The sequence below is a fragment of the Onychomys torridus genome, chromosome 12 (genome assembly GCF_903995425.1).
Source record: "Onychomys torridus chromosome 12, mOncTor1.1, whole genome shotgun sequence".
Taxonomy (NCBI): domain Eukaryota; kingdom Metazoa; phylum Chordata; class Mammalia; order Rodentia; family Cricetidae; genus Onychomys; species Onychomys torridus.
The window spans coordinates 53,447,525-53,463,057 of NC_050454.1; the positions used below are offsets into that span (position 1 = coordinate 53,447,525).

At 39.3% G+C, this 15,533-nt stretch overlaps 1 protein-coding gene across 1 annotated transcript; it reads right to left on the reverse strand.

Moving 5' to 3' along the window:
• Positions 1-6,919: 6,919 nt before the first annotated feature.
• Positions 6,920-15,451, reverse strand: Hspa13 (heat shock protein family A (Hsp70) member 13). Its single transcript, XM_036204174.1, has 5 exons — positions 15,360-15,451; positions 13,376-13,716; positions 11,026-11,239; positions 9,530-9,697; positions 6,920-8,559 (listed from the first exon to the last, which is right to left on the reverse strand). The coding sequence occupies exons 1-5, from the start codon at positions 15,382-15,384 to the stop codon at positions 7,892-7,894; spliced, it is 1,416 nt and encodes a 471-aa protein (XP_036060067.1). The 5' UTR covers positions 15,385-15,451; the 3' UTR covers positions 6,920-7,891.
• Positions 15,452-15,533: the final 82 nt, after the last annotated feature.

Genomic DNA, 15,533 nt, shown 5'->3' on the forward strand with positions numbered 1-15,533 from the left:
TTTCATTTCCTCCTCCTGGACTGAAAATACTCCAAACAGATGGTATTGTTCAACCCAAACAGTCAGAAAACCACAAGTTATTGTCCAAAGAAGGGCCTTGATTTTGATGGATGGCCCTGTGTGATGGATGGTCTTGTTTTCTAAGCCCATTCCATATGGTGTGTGGGAAAGCGATCTCCTCCGAAGGTGAGAATGTTATTCTCTTTCCCGTAGGACTGTTATCTTTTTGCCCCCTGATCTCTCCTGCATGCCTATCCCCCTTACTGCCTCCTCATTCTTCCGGTATTATTATTATTGGGTCATAGCTCTCACTGTCTAATCTCGGACCTTACTCTGTTAATCACCTGTTTCATTTCTAACATTCAAGCATCCCCACCCTTTGCTCCTCCTAACATGGTAACATGCTAAAAATATCCTCTACATGGTCTCCCTTTCGCTTGAATTTTACAGATACCTGCAGATTCGCTCTGGTCTTGCGTTTCCTATACATACGAATTTCACGACAATCAAATCATCTTTGTATTGTCCACTGTCCAAAAATCAGCTTGCTCAGTATATTGGCTGTATGGTCTTTGGCAGTATTTTTTTTCTTTCTTAAGAAATTTTCTACTCACTCTACATACCACCCATAGATCCAACCTCCTCCCTCTCTCAACCCCCAGCCCTCCCTCCCAAGCCACCCCACATCCCCACATCCTCTAAATTAAGGTCTGCCATGGGAAGTCAGCAGAGCCTGGCACTGAGCCTAGGCAAGTCCATGCCTGCCCCCCTGCACCCCAAGGCTGCACAAGGCATCACACCATAGGCACTGAGCTCCCAAAAGCCTGTCCATGTACCAGGGATGGACCCTGATGCCCCTTTTGGCAGTATTTTTTAAGACTCGAAACAGGCTACATACAGAGAGATTTTTTTGTTTATAAAATGTATGTATGTTTACATTGGACTGTTTTAAATAGTAAGTAATATATATTATGCCCAAACCATCGATGTGAAGAGGCAAGTTTATTCAGAAACCTTAGAACCTCCTTTTCATGTTCACTTTGTAGAAAATTCTGAAGAAAAGTTATCAATGACTTCCTTTGGAAGTTCTTTTCCTTCTGTCATCATTGGACTCTCTTCTAAGTGGCCTTTGATGCTGCCATTCTACTGGTCATGCCTTATGGAGTTCACAAATGGCCCTGATTCAACCTTCACCTAACCAGACTTGGTGTTTGACACTGGCAATCTTTCTTCCATGAAATGCCTTGCCTCATTGCTCAGGCTCCTTGCTCTCTTGTGTGTTCTTCCACTTTCTGATATTTTGCAGGTCTGCCAGGAAGGCTCCTGTCTTGAGTCCTTGGCACAAGAAGCTAGTTCCCTTTTCACAGAGTGTTTACTTACTAAAATCTACTTTACCATGCCAAGCCTTTTCTAACTAACCTATGTAGTGGGTAGCCATCCCAGCATTGGCCTGGTAGTTCCAACCCCCACTGAGGTTTCAGTAATGGTCACACCCACAAGGTGGGGCTGAGGGAGGAAATGGAAGACCCAGGATGGAGAGGAGAGGTCTCTCTTGGTTCTGGGACACTGGACGCAGGAGGTAAACCGAGCAGAGTTCTCCAGAGAACACCGCCGGACTGAGCCATACCTTTGCCAGACCCTACAACCTATCCCTTCATTTGTAAGTTACCCCACAAAATAAACCTCCCTTTTAACTACATGGAGTGGCCTTAATAATTTCACCAATAAATCTACTAAAAAAGAACCTCTCCTTTCAATAACTTTTTCTCTTTCTGGTCTTCCAAAGCTTACCATTACTGAACCCTGTCTATTTACTTATATGGCTTCTGACTCATTCTCTCTCTCCCCCATTGACATACATATTGTATACGGAGAAGATTTTTCAATCTGTTTTCCTGAATGATGACCTCTAGTACTTTAAATAACTACAATCATTATAAACACTACCTAATGCAGTGGTTTGAATAAGAATGGTCCCCATAGGCTCACGTATTTGAACACTTGTTTCCAAGTTGGTGGAACTGTTTAGGAAGGATTAGGAGGTGTGACCTTGTTGAAGGAGGTTGTCACTGGGAGCAGGCTTTGTGGTTTCAAGAGCACATGCCAGGCCTAGGTTTCACTTGCTCTCCGTGTCCATCTTGTGGATCAGATGTAAGCTCTCAACACCATGCTGCCCTACCTGCCACCACACTTCCCACCAAGATGATCATGGACAAACTCTCTGAAACTGTAAACAGGCCCTAATTAATGATTTTTGTTTGTTTGTTTGTTTGTTAAATCAGCTGATTTCGTCATGTTGTCACTTCACAGCATTAGAACAGTCATGAAGATAGAAATTGGTACCAGGGAGTTGCATATTGCTATGAAAGACCTGTCCGTGCTGCCTATTCAAAAAATGTAGACTTGGATCTCTTGATTAGGCAAGTGGTTGCAAGTGGGGCTTAATGGGCCTCAGTAGTATGAACTTGGGAGACAGCAGTGCTGAGAGCAATGTAGACTAGGGAGGACAAGCTCAAGTAGTCTGGGGGGAATAATATTAGTGATCATTTTTGTGGTATTTTAGCAAAGGATGTGGCTGCTTTCTGCCCTTGTCCAAAAGAAAACTGCCAGAAGCTAAATTGAAGTTTTGGATTAAAATCCTTGGCAGAGGAGATTTCAGTACTGCCTAGTACTGACTGTGCTATTTGGCCATTAGTGATTATTCTTATGCAGATCTACAATGAAAACAAAGAAGCTAGACAAAGAAATACAGACTGTGGTTTAAAGAGACAAAGGGCACCGGAGACTGTAGTGTTGTAGTCAAGTCCTGTGCTCAAGGAAATCAGAAGTTAAAAGAAAGTCCTGATGCTAAATGGAATAAAGGGAGTGGTGCCCTCAAACAAGACCCTCCACAGCTAAGCTCCCAACTAATGAAAAGAAAAGCTTATTCAACCAAGGAAACCATCTAGAAGTCAAGGCCTATGTAAATATAAGTCATGGAAATGGCCAGGTTTCAGCCCAAGCATGCAGTAGAACTTATGATTTTCTCCCTAATATGCTGCATCCTCTGTTTTCCCCTCGAGTGTTATCTCTACACAGAGATTTTTATGTTTAACTTATTTATCCTTTCATTTTTAAATGTATGAGTGTTTTTTTGTTTTGTTTTGTTTTGTTGTTTGCTTTTCCTGCATGCATGCCTGCAGACCACATACATGCAGTGCAGTGCCCTTGGAGGGTGTCAGGTTCCTTGGGACCAGAGTTACAGATGGCTGTGAGCTACTCACTGTGTGGGTGTTCCGAGTCTACCGCAGGTCCAATTGAATTCAGGTCCTTTGGCAGTTGAGTGGTAATCTTAATGGCTAAGCCATTTCACCAGCCTATTTTTTGTTTGTTGTCTATGTTTTGTCTCTTTTCTTGACCATTCCATCTCTAGAACCTGGGTAATATCTGATACACAGAACTGACAGAACCAACACTTTTGCATAAGATGATGAATGAAAAAAAAAATTGTGGCCTAAGAATGAGTAACAGTATCTGGAAATTAGAACTGGAAGTCGTTATTATAAAGATGACCACAGGAATTATTTTACTTTTAATTTGGTCAGAGTTGGACAACCGCAGCTGGTCTATCTTGTTTGTGATTTCTTCTTAAGCCAAAATTCTCATTTTAGGTGAAGCGACAGCCTCCGTTGATTTTAAGATGATAACCTGGTGCTGAACACAATCAGGAAGTTTTGTTTTTATTGTACCATCTTGACAATTCCTCACAGATTACATCCTGTCATCGATTCAGGCAGGTACATTTTCTTTGTCAAAACAAAACAAAGCAAACAAACAAACAAAAACCCAATTCCTTGGCAGGTCAATATTGGACATATGGAATATACTACTTAACACGGGGCAAGGATTTTTGTTTATGTACAAAGTGAAACGTTCTTCCCAAACATATAGAAAACTCTTTCCAAAATAATTAGAGGGATATTTTAATGATAAAAGAATGCTAGAAAATTGTTTCCTGCATTAAGTAGTATCTGCATTTGGAACTGAAATAATTCATGTGGTAGCTTAAACTTTCCCTTTGGAAAGGTGAGGTGGGAAATCAATTATGGTTTAAATTCAATTCTATTTTCTTCACATTGTAGGATGGCTGTTCTAGACTCGAGAATTATGGAATTCAAGGTGCCACAGAATTTGATTCATTGTTAAGGGCTTTTCTTTCAAATGACAACAGACATTAGAATAACAATACTCAGGGACAAAGAAATGAGTTGTTTCGGTTGTGTGTTGACTATCCTGAGTGAAATTACTGTAGTGCATCAATATTTAAAAATAACGGCAGTGAGAGATGCTCAGAAGCCGTCTCTGGGTATGAGCCAGTGCACATACCAGCTAAGTGTCAAACTTCACAGCCATGCTGGTCTCTGCTCAGTCTTCTTAGTTCTGTTCACATCATCTTTCTTTACATTACTCAAGGTTCTATCTGCATTCATCCTCAATAAACCCCTAACCTCTCAACCTCTTACCGCCTGTGTGACGTAGATGCAACTTTTCTGTATGCATTCATCCCATGCATATACTTTCTTCATGCTTGGACCATACTTAGTTTAATTCCTTAAGTTGATGTCACTTGCTAGAAAAGTACTATTCAAAGTCAAGTGCCTGGTTTTAATCATACTTTTTATGACATGTTACCAGCATAGTCTTTGTAGCATGTATTTTAGATTCATATGCTGTAAAGACTTATGTACATACATGTGCTGAGCAACTGTCCAATTTATGAGATGAAGGGGAATCAGAAAAGCCCTTGAGCAGCTTTTATAAAAAGGCATTGGCTTGTAATTCTATTTTTACTGAATCTTATTATGTTTAAAATGATGTTTCAGATTAATTACTTGCCTTTGAGTAAAACAATATCATATTAACTGTCAGGCTGGATCAACCTCAGTGAGATGCTGTCAGTATACATTCAAGAGAAAATTGTTGATTTGTAATACTTACCATGTTTTGGATATAATTTTTTAATAAGCATATTGTTTCTGTGGTAAAAGCAACACTGTATGTCTAAAATGCTAAAATATGAGGTATTCAACCCTCTATGGTAGTTTTCTTTCAAGAATATTTCAAAAATATTCTCAATATCTACCAACTTCTCTTTTTTATTTCCCTTCCTACACAATCTTCTAATATAACTTGGAAGTCAGAGGAGGGTGTTCCGATACTCTGAAACTAAAGTCATAGAAGGCTGTGAGCCACTATGTGGTGCTGGGAATTGAACCAGGGTGGTCGGCAAGAACAACAAGTATTCTAAATCCATTCAGGCCTCAGGGGCCTATTTTTAAGATACAATGAAATGAATTTCTTAAGACAAGAAACATGGTTTTTTTTGTCCAAAAGATTGACACAAACTTTATTAGAAAATGATGAAGTATTAACTGTCAAGATTACAGCTGGATGGTACGCAGATTTATTAACTGTGTGGATCAAGTCAGTACTTGACTCCACTAGTTAGAAGCGATGGCTTGTTAATCAGAGTTCTAAAGAAACTGTTCATAGAAGAACTAGCTCTTCTAAATTAGAAATATGCGGAAAATATAGGAGAAATCTCAGGAGACGTACAGGAGGCAGAAAGATGTGACACTTCTGGAATTAGATCACTTTCTACAAAGTCTGTACGCATTGCATCAGCTCTATCTTCTGTATTTATATACATCAAAAATATATTCCACCCCAGTCATGGGTGGAAAATAAACAATTTAAAAACGAAACTGCAAAATGGTATGCGTTTACAGCAAAATGTGAATGACCTGTACACACATATTTAAGAGGCACAATCTGTTCTACACAGTAACTGTCATACTGAGTTCATATTATCCACAGTGGCATTTGTTAAGTTAGTGGTCTGAGTGAAACCACAGTACCAAAACGTGGCTACAAATAAATTACTCATCACTTAGTATTTTTAAAGCTACCTACTTCAAAAAAAGCACAGCCAAATGTACAACTAAAAGGCTCATTTTATGAAAACAGATCTCAGATTTTAACATTTGTACCTTTGAAATAAACTAGACTGATATCAAGATTAGATATACATAACTCGGTCACCTATGACTGAAGACAATTCCCTTCATTTTTTTTTTTTTTTTAACATTGCAACTCTACTGGAGAAGAGGATGGTAACTACTGATCCCCAACTCCAACACCACTATTCAATTTTTTCACAAAAATTATTTACCTTCCCATTTTGGTAGTATTTATCTGGTCCATTCTGCAAATTGTTCTTGTTCATGTCTTGAGAACCATCAAATATCTGAGATGTTCAAGTTTGCTGTCTATAACCCTAAATGGCTTAAGAGAAAGTTGAAAGCACATGTGGAGACTGTAGCATAACTTGAATACTTGAGTCTCAAACATGTTCACATGATACTTTTCAATATAAAATCAAAGATTCATAGTCTTGAATATTTTCAGAACACTGTTAAGGGCCTGTCTTTGGCATTTTCTCTACTAGTTCTAAAAGAGAGCACAGCATTTTATGTTTTTCTGTGTACCTAATGCACACTTTTGGTGCATGAAAATGATTGATAGTGAACAGCAACTTCACTACTGAGCAACACTTTTCTTTATAAAGCTGCAAATAATAACACTTTTCAGCACTACACTCTGGGGAGCTGCAGAGCTTCATCTTGTTGAAATTGTCTTCATTCTCACAACAGTGATGACAGAATACACTTTAGATTGATAAGATAGCCAGGATATAATTCTTACATGCCTTCATTAAAGCAAAGAATGATATGAATAACACGGCCAGCACAAAAACTACAGGGTTTCCTTCACTGGCCCCTGTGGCATCCGCTTTGCCTTTTCTTTCCTCTCCTCACTCCCTACCTCCCTCTCTCCTCTTCACTTGTTATTTAGAGATAGGGACAGAGTCTCACTAAACTGCCCAGGATGGCCTAGAACGTCCTGGGTAGCCCAGACAGGCCTGGAACTTGGTGTGAGCATTCCCCGCCTCAGTTTCCAGAATAGTTGGATATATTCTTGCACTTCTAGGTTTGGCCCTAGGAAAAATGGAAAAAAAAAAAAAAAACAACATAACAAAATACAAATAACTGCTACAATATTTGATCTGTGCAAAGGTCCTGGATAGCAAAAACCGAGAGAGGAATGCAGCTTTATTGTGACAATAGCACTTTGAAAAGGCAACTGATAACACCCTACTGTTTTCTTACCAAGCAGAATTGTAAAAATCCAAGCGGAGGATGACACATTGAAGATAAAGGAACGATAATATAAACTGGGAATTTCTACTATCTGGCAGAAAAGATCTGAATAAATCTGTAGCTATTTTAGAAGAACTGGTCTTTTAAACACTTTAAAATCTGTAGATTAGGAGAATATAACACATAAAAAGTGAATTTTTGAAAGTACAATTTATATGGCAGTCGATGAATACTATCTATTCAGTTAAATAACACTGCGACCTCCCAGCCAATGTAAAGAACTGACATCACCAGTCCTTCAAGTGTAGACCAACTTAGGAGTTACCTGTAATAACCAAGTAAAGAACTGTCAGCCCTAATAAAATTCAGTAAAATCTGGGGGCCTTAGAGTTGGCACTATTTACTGTTTCCAGAATAGTGTGTGTGTGACTCGTTACCTTCTTCCAGAATCCAGAGAAGCATCTAACCTCAACTCTGTCACTTTAGAAATATGATGAGAGTTCTCCAAACACAAACAGGGCTCATCTGGTCATATTCAAGTCTAAAATAAAACATTATGCAAAATGTTCCTGTATAAATGTCCTCAGGGTACTCTGTGAGCTATTTCATGTACTTCCTTTCTGGAGGAGGCTTCACAATGGAGAGCATCAAATCACTAGACAAGATCACAGTTACCAGCACTCCCTCAGAGTTCAGTTGAAATTGGTTTTCTGTACATGCTTATTGGGAATTTCTAAAGCACTGACTTGGAGAGGCCAAGAGCCACCGTCAATCCCCGCCTGGATGGCCACACCTGTTACCACTGCCAGGTCGGGGTCTACAGACGTGTTGGGATCCTTCCCAAAGAACTCTTGAATGACTTGGCGGATCCGAGGAATCCGAGTAGAGCCTCCAACCAGAACCACCTCATCAATTTCCGTCTTGTCTAGGTGGCCTTCTTTTAACACTTGCTGAATGGGCACGAGTATTTTCTGAAAGAGATCTTCGTTGAGGGTGTCAAAGAGCTTGCGTGATACTTCTGTCTCAAACAACACCTGACTTTTTCCACTCTTGCTGTCCGACAGGCCAGATCTAACCACTCTGTTCACATGGTGACCATCCCCTGGGGTAAGCTGGTCTTTTGGCAGATTAGAGTCACCATTCTGAGGTGCCTGGCTGTCCTTTTCCTCGACAGTGAGTAAAACCGATACCTGAGCAGACTGATGAAGTGTCAAGTTAAGTTTGACCATTTCCACAGCTTGTCTTAATCTGTGGATTTCCTCTTTCCTGGAAGGAAGAAAGCCGTATGTCTGATAGATCTGTTTATATAAATACTGAAGAAGCCTCTGATTGAAGTCTTGTCCCCCAAGCTTGTTGTTTCCTACAAGAACAATTAAATACTTTGTTATACATATGTGCACATAAATATGTATTCTGTATGTTAGCATATTTTAAGAATAATAAATCCTGTAATGTATTAAGATTTTATGAACATATGTATAGACTTAGAAGAATGATGTTAAAATCATTTTAACCTCAACTGCAAGAACAGCTGCTTAGCTGTTCCTCCAGATCTAGAAACAGTTTTACCTCCACTCCCGCTGTGTCTATATCTACTATCTACTATTGATCAACAGTGCCAGCAAGGTTGGAAAATCTAAATGATTTCAAAGGAAGCATCTCAATGACGTCAAATAATTTTGAAAACAGGAGAATAATGTCACAGACTGCCTTGATATGCAGCTATTTGAAACACTGTCACTATTCTCAACAGAAGAAAACGATTTGTATGACTAACAGGTACCAATAAACACACAGTTTATCTAATTGTTAATGATTAAAAGCTTAATAGAAATAGTTCTATAGGAGAGAAAAACGTAATATAAACTCAATATGTATCTTGGCTCTAGTGAATCTGGTTAATGTTAGAACAATTATACAATTCAATATAAATACACTTATATTTAGAATCTAAAAAACTCAAAGCAAAAGTCTTGAAAAGATTTAAAGGGAAAGATCTTATTTCTTCAGTGACACTACAAGTGCATTTCTGAAGACATTTATTTTATGAAACACACAACAGATGAACTGATTTGAAACTCTTTACTTTAAAGTCTCCTTCCTTAATGCTTCTATCACCATCACAAGAAAGTCCTGAAGGAACTTCCATATCTGGCTTATTGAAGTCTAGCCATTCGATCTTGACAGTTAGCTGTGATCTACACATAGACAGATAGGAGCAACACTACACAGAAAACCACAAAATATTCTGAAAACCAAACCAACGTGCTACATGCTAGGTGTACTAAGGGACACGTGCCTGGCCCTCTTTAATTCTGTCTTTGTCTTACCAGACATTGCTCGTGTTAGAAACATTCCTCCTTGTTTATTCAGCAAGGACACATCAAGAGTTCCTCCACCCAAGTCTATGACCAGCACATAGAAGACATCGACCTTGTGGAGCCCATAGGCCATAGCTGCTGCTGTCGGCTCGTTTATCACTCTCAAGATCTTCAGGCCTGAAAGACCCAGGAGAGCAAAGCTTTCTACTTAATGTGTAAGAACAACATGTTTGCTTCTTCTTTAACATGCACTTCACCAACAGTGACAAACACAGTGGAAAACACAGGGCTATGACAACAGAAATTCTTCTCATCAGTGTAATTCAAATTATTATTAAAGAGCACAACAGTAGAAAAGAAAAGCCCAAGTTTAGTAAGTTGACACTTATATTAACGATTGAAAAACCCCTTCCAACCTTTTCTAGTATTGATAGTGTACTGGGAAATATAGGGTATGGAACTATGATAAGCTGATCTTGTGCAAAAGATCATGTTACCCTGATTAAGATCCCTGCTTTGAACTAACTCCACCCTTCAAGTGTTCTCTGTGAAATATGGCATGAACTTCATGAGCCACATCAACATTTCAAAGTTTGAAGAACTCTACCAAAGACTCTATTCTCTTCCCTTTAGTTATAAAACTCGGTCACTCTGCTCTGGTCATGTCAGGGTCCTATAGTCAGAGACTTAAGTGTCGCTCTTTGAGTAAGGCATACTCATATATGACCATTCTATAAGGCATCCCTGTGCTGACTACCCTCTGGCCCTTTATTCTTCCACTCAAGTTACTTTCTGTTAACGTCTGCACCAGGAGCTCTGAACAAGTCATGATTTGTGCCTGTGAAGTGAGTGGGAATGAACGTGGATACTTGACGACCATCCATCAGGAGAGGGGGAGAGAGCTAATAGTAGTGAAGAAGTAAGGATGGGTATAAGAAGTTCCCAGAGTAAAAAGTGACATTTCAGGCTTATTCTATGCTTCTTGATAGTTGAAAACAAGCACCACAAAAACAGGATTTTGTAGGATGGCGTTACATTCTTTTCATCTTGGAAAGTCTGGAAACATAGTCACCTTAACAACAAAGAGATCATATCTCTTAACAGAAGTATGGAAGTACGCATGCTTTCTCCCAGTCTTTGTCATATATCTCAGTAGCTTAATTTTTATTTTGTTTTGTTTTTTTACCTTTTTTTTTTTTTTTTTAGGATATGTGTGTCCTGGAGGATTGAACCCTGGCCAGGCCTTATCTGCTCTAGATTGTAATATACCAGAAAGCTACATCCCCATCACCAGACTGCTTCCCCCCCATAATATAAACATTTAATATTATATACTACAGAGTTTATAATTATTATCTGCAAATGTATATAAACAGACAGCTAATTCATCTGTCACATAGTTTATGTGCTTACAGTTGATTTACAAAATGGTAATTCTTGCTGCAGAAGACTTTTGTCCTAACAAAATCCTGAGAAAAATACACATCAGTCAAGGGTGCTATTACCAGCAAGGTTGGCAGCTTGAACTGTTGAATTTCTCTGTTTTAGGTCAAATTCTGCTGGTACAGAAATGACAGCGTTGGCAACTGGCATTCCAAGGTATTCCTCTGCCATTTCCTTCAATTTTAGCAATAATCGAGACCCAACATATTCTGGAGAAACGATGATGGTTTCATTACTTGTTACAGAAAACTCAGCCATTCCATTTTTGTGTAAAACCTGTGAATAAGATTTGAAAAACAAGAATGTCAAGATATGCATGTATACACATGCATGCATTTACTTTCACATGTACATACTGGATTTATTCAACAAAAACCTTTATGAAGTAATACAATCCACTACAGTCTATCTAGTATGTTTTTCCAGATTAGCATTTACTGAACATTGACACTTCAAAACTTATAAAATAATTCCATGTTATGGCTTTCAGTAATAACCTAATGAAAGTCAAGAATTTAACAGCAACCTAGAATCCTCTCACTACATACTTATTGGAAGAATGAATAACAACATGCAGGACACTCACTTTATTGGGAGCTGAATGTTTCAAGACCCTCGGTGGACACCTTTTCACTTAGCCAAAGTACTTTACAGCTTCTTATCAACATATTCAAATAGCTGTTATCACTAATACTGCACTTGGGGCCATTACTTGGTAAAAAAAAAATCTCAACAAAACATTGCAACACCTGATAACCAGGACGGCCGCTAAGTGAGTAAAGGCCAGACAAAACATGCAATGAACAGATGGATGCTACAGTCTGGGTAAGGGTGAAAGAGCAGAGAAAGAGTTCATCACTCCCCCTTAAACAATGTGCAGACTGGTTATTCGGGGATACTGTATTTTATATTCTTACCTAGTCCCTGAGTACAGCAAATTAAAACCACAGGGAAGAAAGCTATGGGAAGCCCAGACACAAAGGAGGCAAGAATTTGTTCAGTAAGCTGCAATAGTACAACTGTCTAGGGAGTCTAATTCATTTGGAATAGCACTTCATAACTTGGAATAAAAGTCCCACATGGGATAAACAAAAACAAATTAAATGTTAAAGAGAAACCACTTACAAATAAATACATAAAAGCATTAAGATGGAAAAGCAAAAGAAAAAAAAATGATCAAACCAGTGAACCAATGGAAAGGAAGGAAATTCCTATTGATTACCATGAGAATCAAGGATATTCTAAAATTGAGATTTCATGACTGCTTAATACTTTGATATGAAACAACAAATTATGCAACATAAAGACAATAAAGTGAAAAAAACACACAAAAATGTATTTTATTGTCAATAAAGAAAAAATGAAACAAGTCAAACAGGACAAAACAGAATAAATGCATCATTAAATAAAAATAAAAACACAGGAGGCAGAAGCAGGCAGATCTCTGTGAGTTCTAGGACAGACAAGTCTACAAATTGAGATTCAGCTTAAAAAACAGAAACAACCATAACAAACAAAACCACTAAATATAACTTTGCTGCAAAGCAAAGGAATAACAGTTAATCAAAAATGTCATGTTTCATTTGAGGATTGGCAAACAAAATAAAGTGGGCATGGTGGTACAGGTCTATGGTCACAAGAGGGTGAGGCTTTCAGGTTCAACAACAGCCTGCATACATAGCAAGACCTACCTCAATAAGTAAATAAAATCACATTACCTACTCGATAAAAAATAATGGGTAAGAACATGTAATCTTTCTGGCATACAATTAAGGAATATGAATAAAATTCCTTAAAAACACACTATATATATATATATATATATATCTCCAATACCCAACTTATCAATTCTACATGGCAGACAATTTCTGACATACACAGGTATATCTATATCTGTCTATATACATATATGTCTATGAAATTCAAAAATTAGTATGATACCAGGAAAGTAAGAGACACTGATGAGTTAGATCAATTATGTAAGAAAGCAGTAGTTCTACAGTCATTAAAAACAGTGAGGTACATTTACTAAATGTCAATGACACACTGTTGCATTTCAAATATGCCAGAAAACACCAAAACTAGTGTACATATGTTATATGTATACAAATATGTACATAGATAGAAAATCTTCATTCACAGCCTAGGAGGGTTCCTCATCCTTCCTTAAACGTCTGGAAAGAACAAATAGGCTATTAGGAGGATGGCAGAACAGGGACACAGCGAGGCCCATTTCCTTGACTGGGGCGTCACTAAGTTTATTCACCCTGCAGCTGCTGTGAAATTCCTTAGTGAGGGAATATAGCTCCCTTACAGCTAAATCCAACTGAGATACACGATGCCCAGTGTGAAGCCAAAGCATTAACTGAAATAGTATGATACATTGACACAGAGTTTAGATTCATTTCATACCTTAAATGGATATCTGCCAATTTCAGCCTCCAATTCTTCTGGGGTGAACATCTTCCCTATAAACCTTTTAGCATCATATATTGTGTTTTGAGGATTTGAATCTGCTAGCTCCAGGCTTTCATAGCCCACATATACATCGCCATCAGTAAAGGACACCATGCTGGGGATGCTGATATGCCCATTTTCATCTGGAATCACCTTTACTTTTCCCGTCCCAGGAAAAAACACACCAACAGAACAATAGGTGGTACCCAGGTCAATGCCAATTACTTTTGGAGTAGGCAACGGTAAATACTGTTGTGCCAAGTAGCCAGCCAAGAGGAGAGTCAACACAGCTGAACCTGAAAACAGACCAAGTCAAAGACACATCTTTATCGAGCTACTACTACATACCATTCCTACAGCAACATCTCTTCAATAACACTCCGGAAGCAAACAGAATATTTTACTTTATAGGATTAATAACTACTTTTTTAGACATTAAGTCGTACATATTTCAATGGGCTACAAATAAAAACAATCAAAAGCCCTCACAACTGTATTTCTGTGTAATTCATTATATGAGAATAAAGGAGTAAATGTAAAGTTATTTCAGTAATAATTAGGCTGTTGCTGAATGGAAATATAAATATGAAGCAAAAGGTACAATCCACTTTTCTTGACCTACTGCTATTTAGATTGATAGCTTTATAAACAGTTTTATCTGTCATTACTAAAATGAAATCCATTATGAAATTCTCACAGCAAAAGTTTTGGTATTAGGCAGGCAGTGGTGGCGCATGCCTTTAATCCTAGCACAAGGGAGACAGAGGCAGGCAGATCTCTGTGAGTTGGAGACCAGCCTGGGCCACAGAGTGAGTTCCAGGAAAGGCACCAAAACTACAAAGAGAAACCCTGTCTCGATAAAACAAAACGAAACAAAAAAGCTGGTATTATAAGGTTAACCTCTTTGATTATTATCTTTACCCATTCAAAAGGATAAAATAAGTAAGTTGGATGCACTGACTTTTAAAATTGCTTAGGTATTACTGTTACCTCATATCAGAGCTCACTGAGTGCTTTGCATATTTAAGTATGAATTAAGGTCACACTTCTTAAAGAGGTAGTATTTAAAGAAGTATATAAGTGCTAACCCTGAGAGCAACAACATGGAAGTTTCCTGCACATAAGTTCACAAGTTTGTGTGTTCCACGGCAAGAGCAGAGGCTCAGCAAATATCAATTAGCAAACAAACAAACAAAAGACTCAGTACAAACGTCATGCATATGGTACCCCAACGCGAATAAGGACATGGCTCTGAATTCAGAAATAATGTCTTACTCGGTTTCACTAGCCTGTGTTATACACCTGTTCCCACTCAGTCTCATGCTAGGAAACCAGAATGTCAGTCTGTACTGCTTGCTGTTGGCAATTGCGAGCTCAGTTCAAATCAACGCCTGGCTCATAGCAAGCAGATCCAGAGCCTACCCACTTGTCTCTTCTAACCTACAGACAAATCTTCAAAGCATGTCACCACCACTAGCAAGGGAATGTAATCCCCAAACGGTAAATTCGAAAAGAGAATCCTGCTACACGGGCACATGGACCAGAATCCCCTCCCAATTCAGCATCCCGAGTGCAGTCCGAGGGTCTACGTCTTGAGATCTCCCCCACCCCCTCACTCCACAACGGGTTCTCGCAGCATGCAGAGAACCGAATCCAGGTACTAATTCAAGACGGGGGTCTTTTGCAAAGAACTCATTCCTAGGCCCGGGTCCCTCTGAGATGAGGCCGGCGGCAGGACCCCAAGAGGCCTCCATCAGCCAGACCCCCGGCTCCAGGCGCCCCGCCCCCACCAGCTCAAACAACCTCAGCCGCCTTTTCAGGTTCGCTTCGGCTGCGTGACCCGGGTTCAGGAGTTGAGACAACCACCCCCTCTGCCCATCCAGGCCTCCTCAAACCAACCCTTCGACTGCCATGGCAGCAGGGACCCCGGGATACAGACCTAAAATCGTCATCTCTCCGGCCATCAGTCCCGCCGAACGAGCAGAGATGACTGTACCGACGGGAGGCACCGCCCCCTAGCCCCCGGCCGTCCCGCAGCCTCCTGGGAAGTGTAGTCCGTCCGGTCCGAGGCAGACGGAGGAACTACGTCTCCCATCACATCAGGGACTCCATC

What these genes read in the sequence shown, in the direction of transcription:
- Hspa13 (XM_036204174.1), bottom strand. Translation starts at nt 15,384, where the DNA reads ATGGCCGGAGAGATGACGATTTTAG. An exon ending in CGGAGAGATGACGATTTTAG is followed by an intron (nt 13,717 to 15,359) that starts GTCTGTATCCCG and finishes GTCTGTTTTCAG; the next exon opens with GTTCAGCTGTGTTGACTCTC. An exon ending in TTGGCAGATATCCATTTAAG is followed by an intron (nt 11,240 to 13,375) that starts GTATGAAATGAA and finishes TCTTATTCACAG; the next exon opens with GTTTTACACAAAAATGGAAT.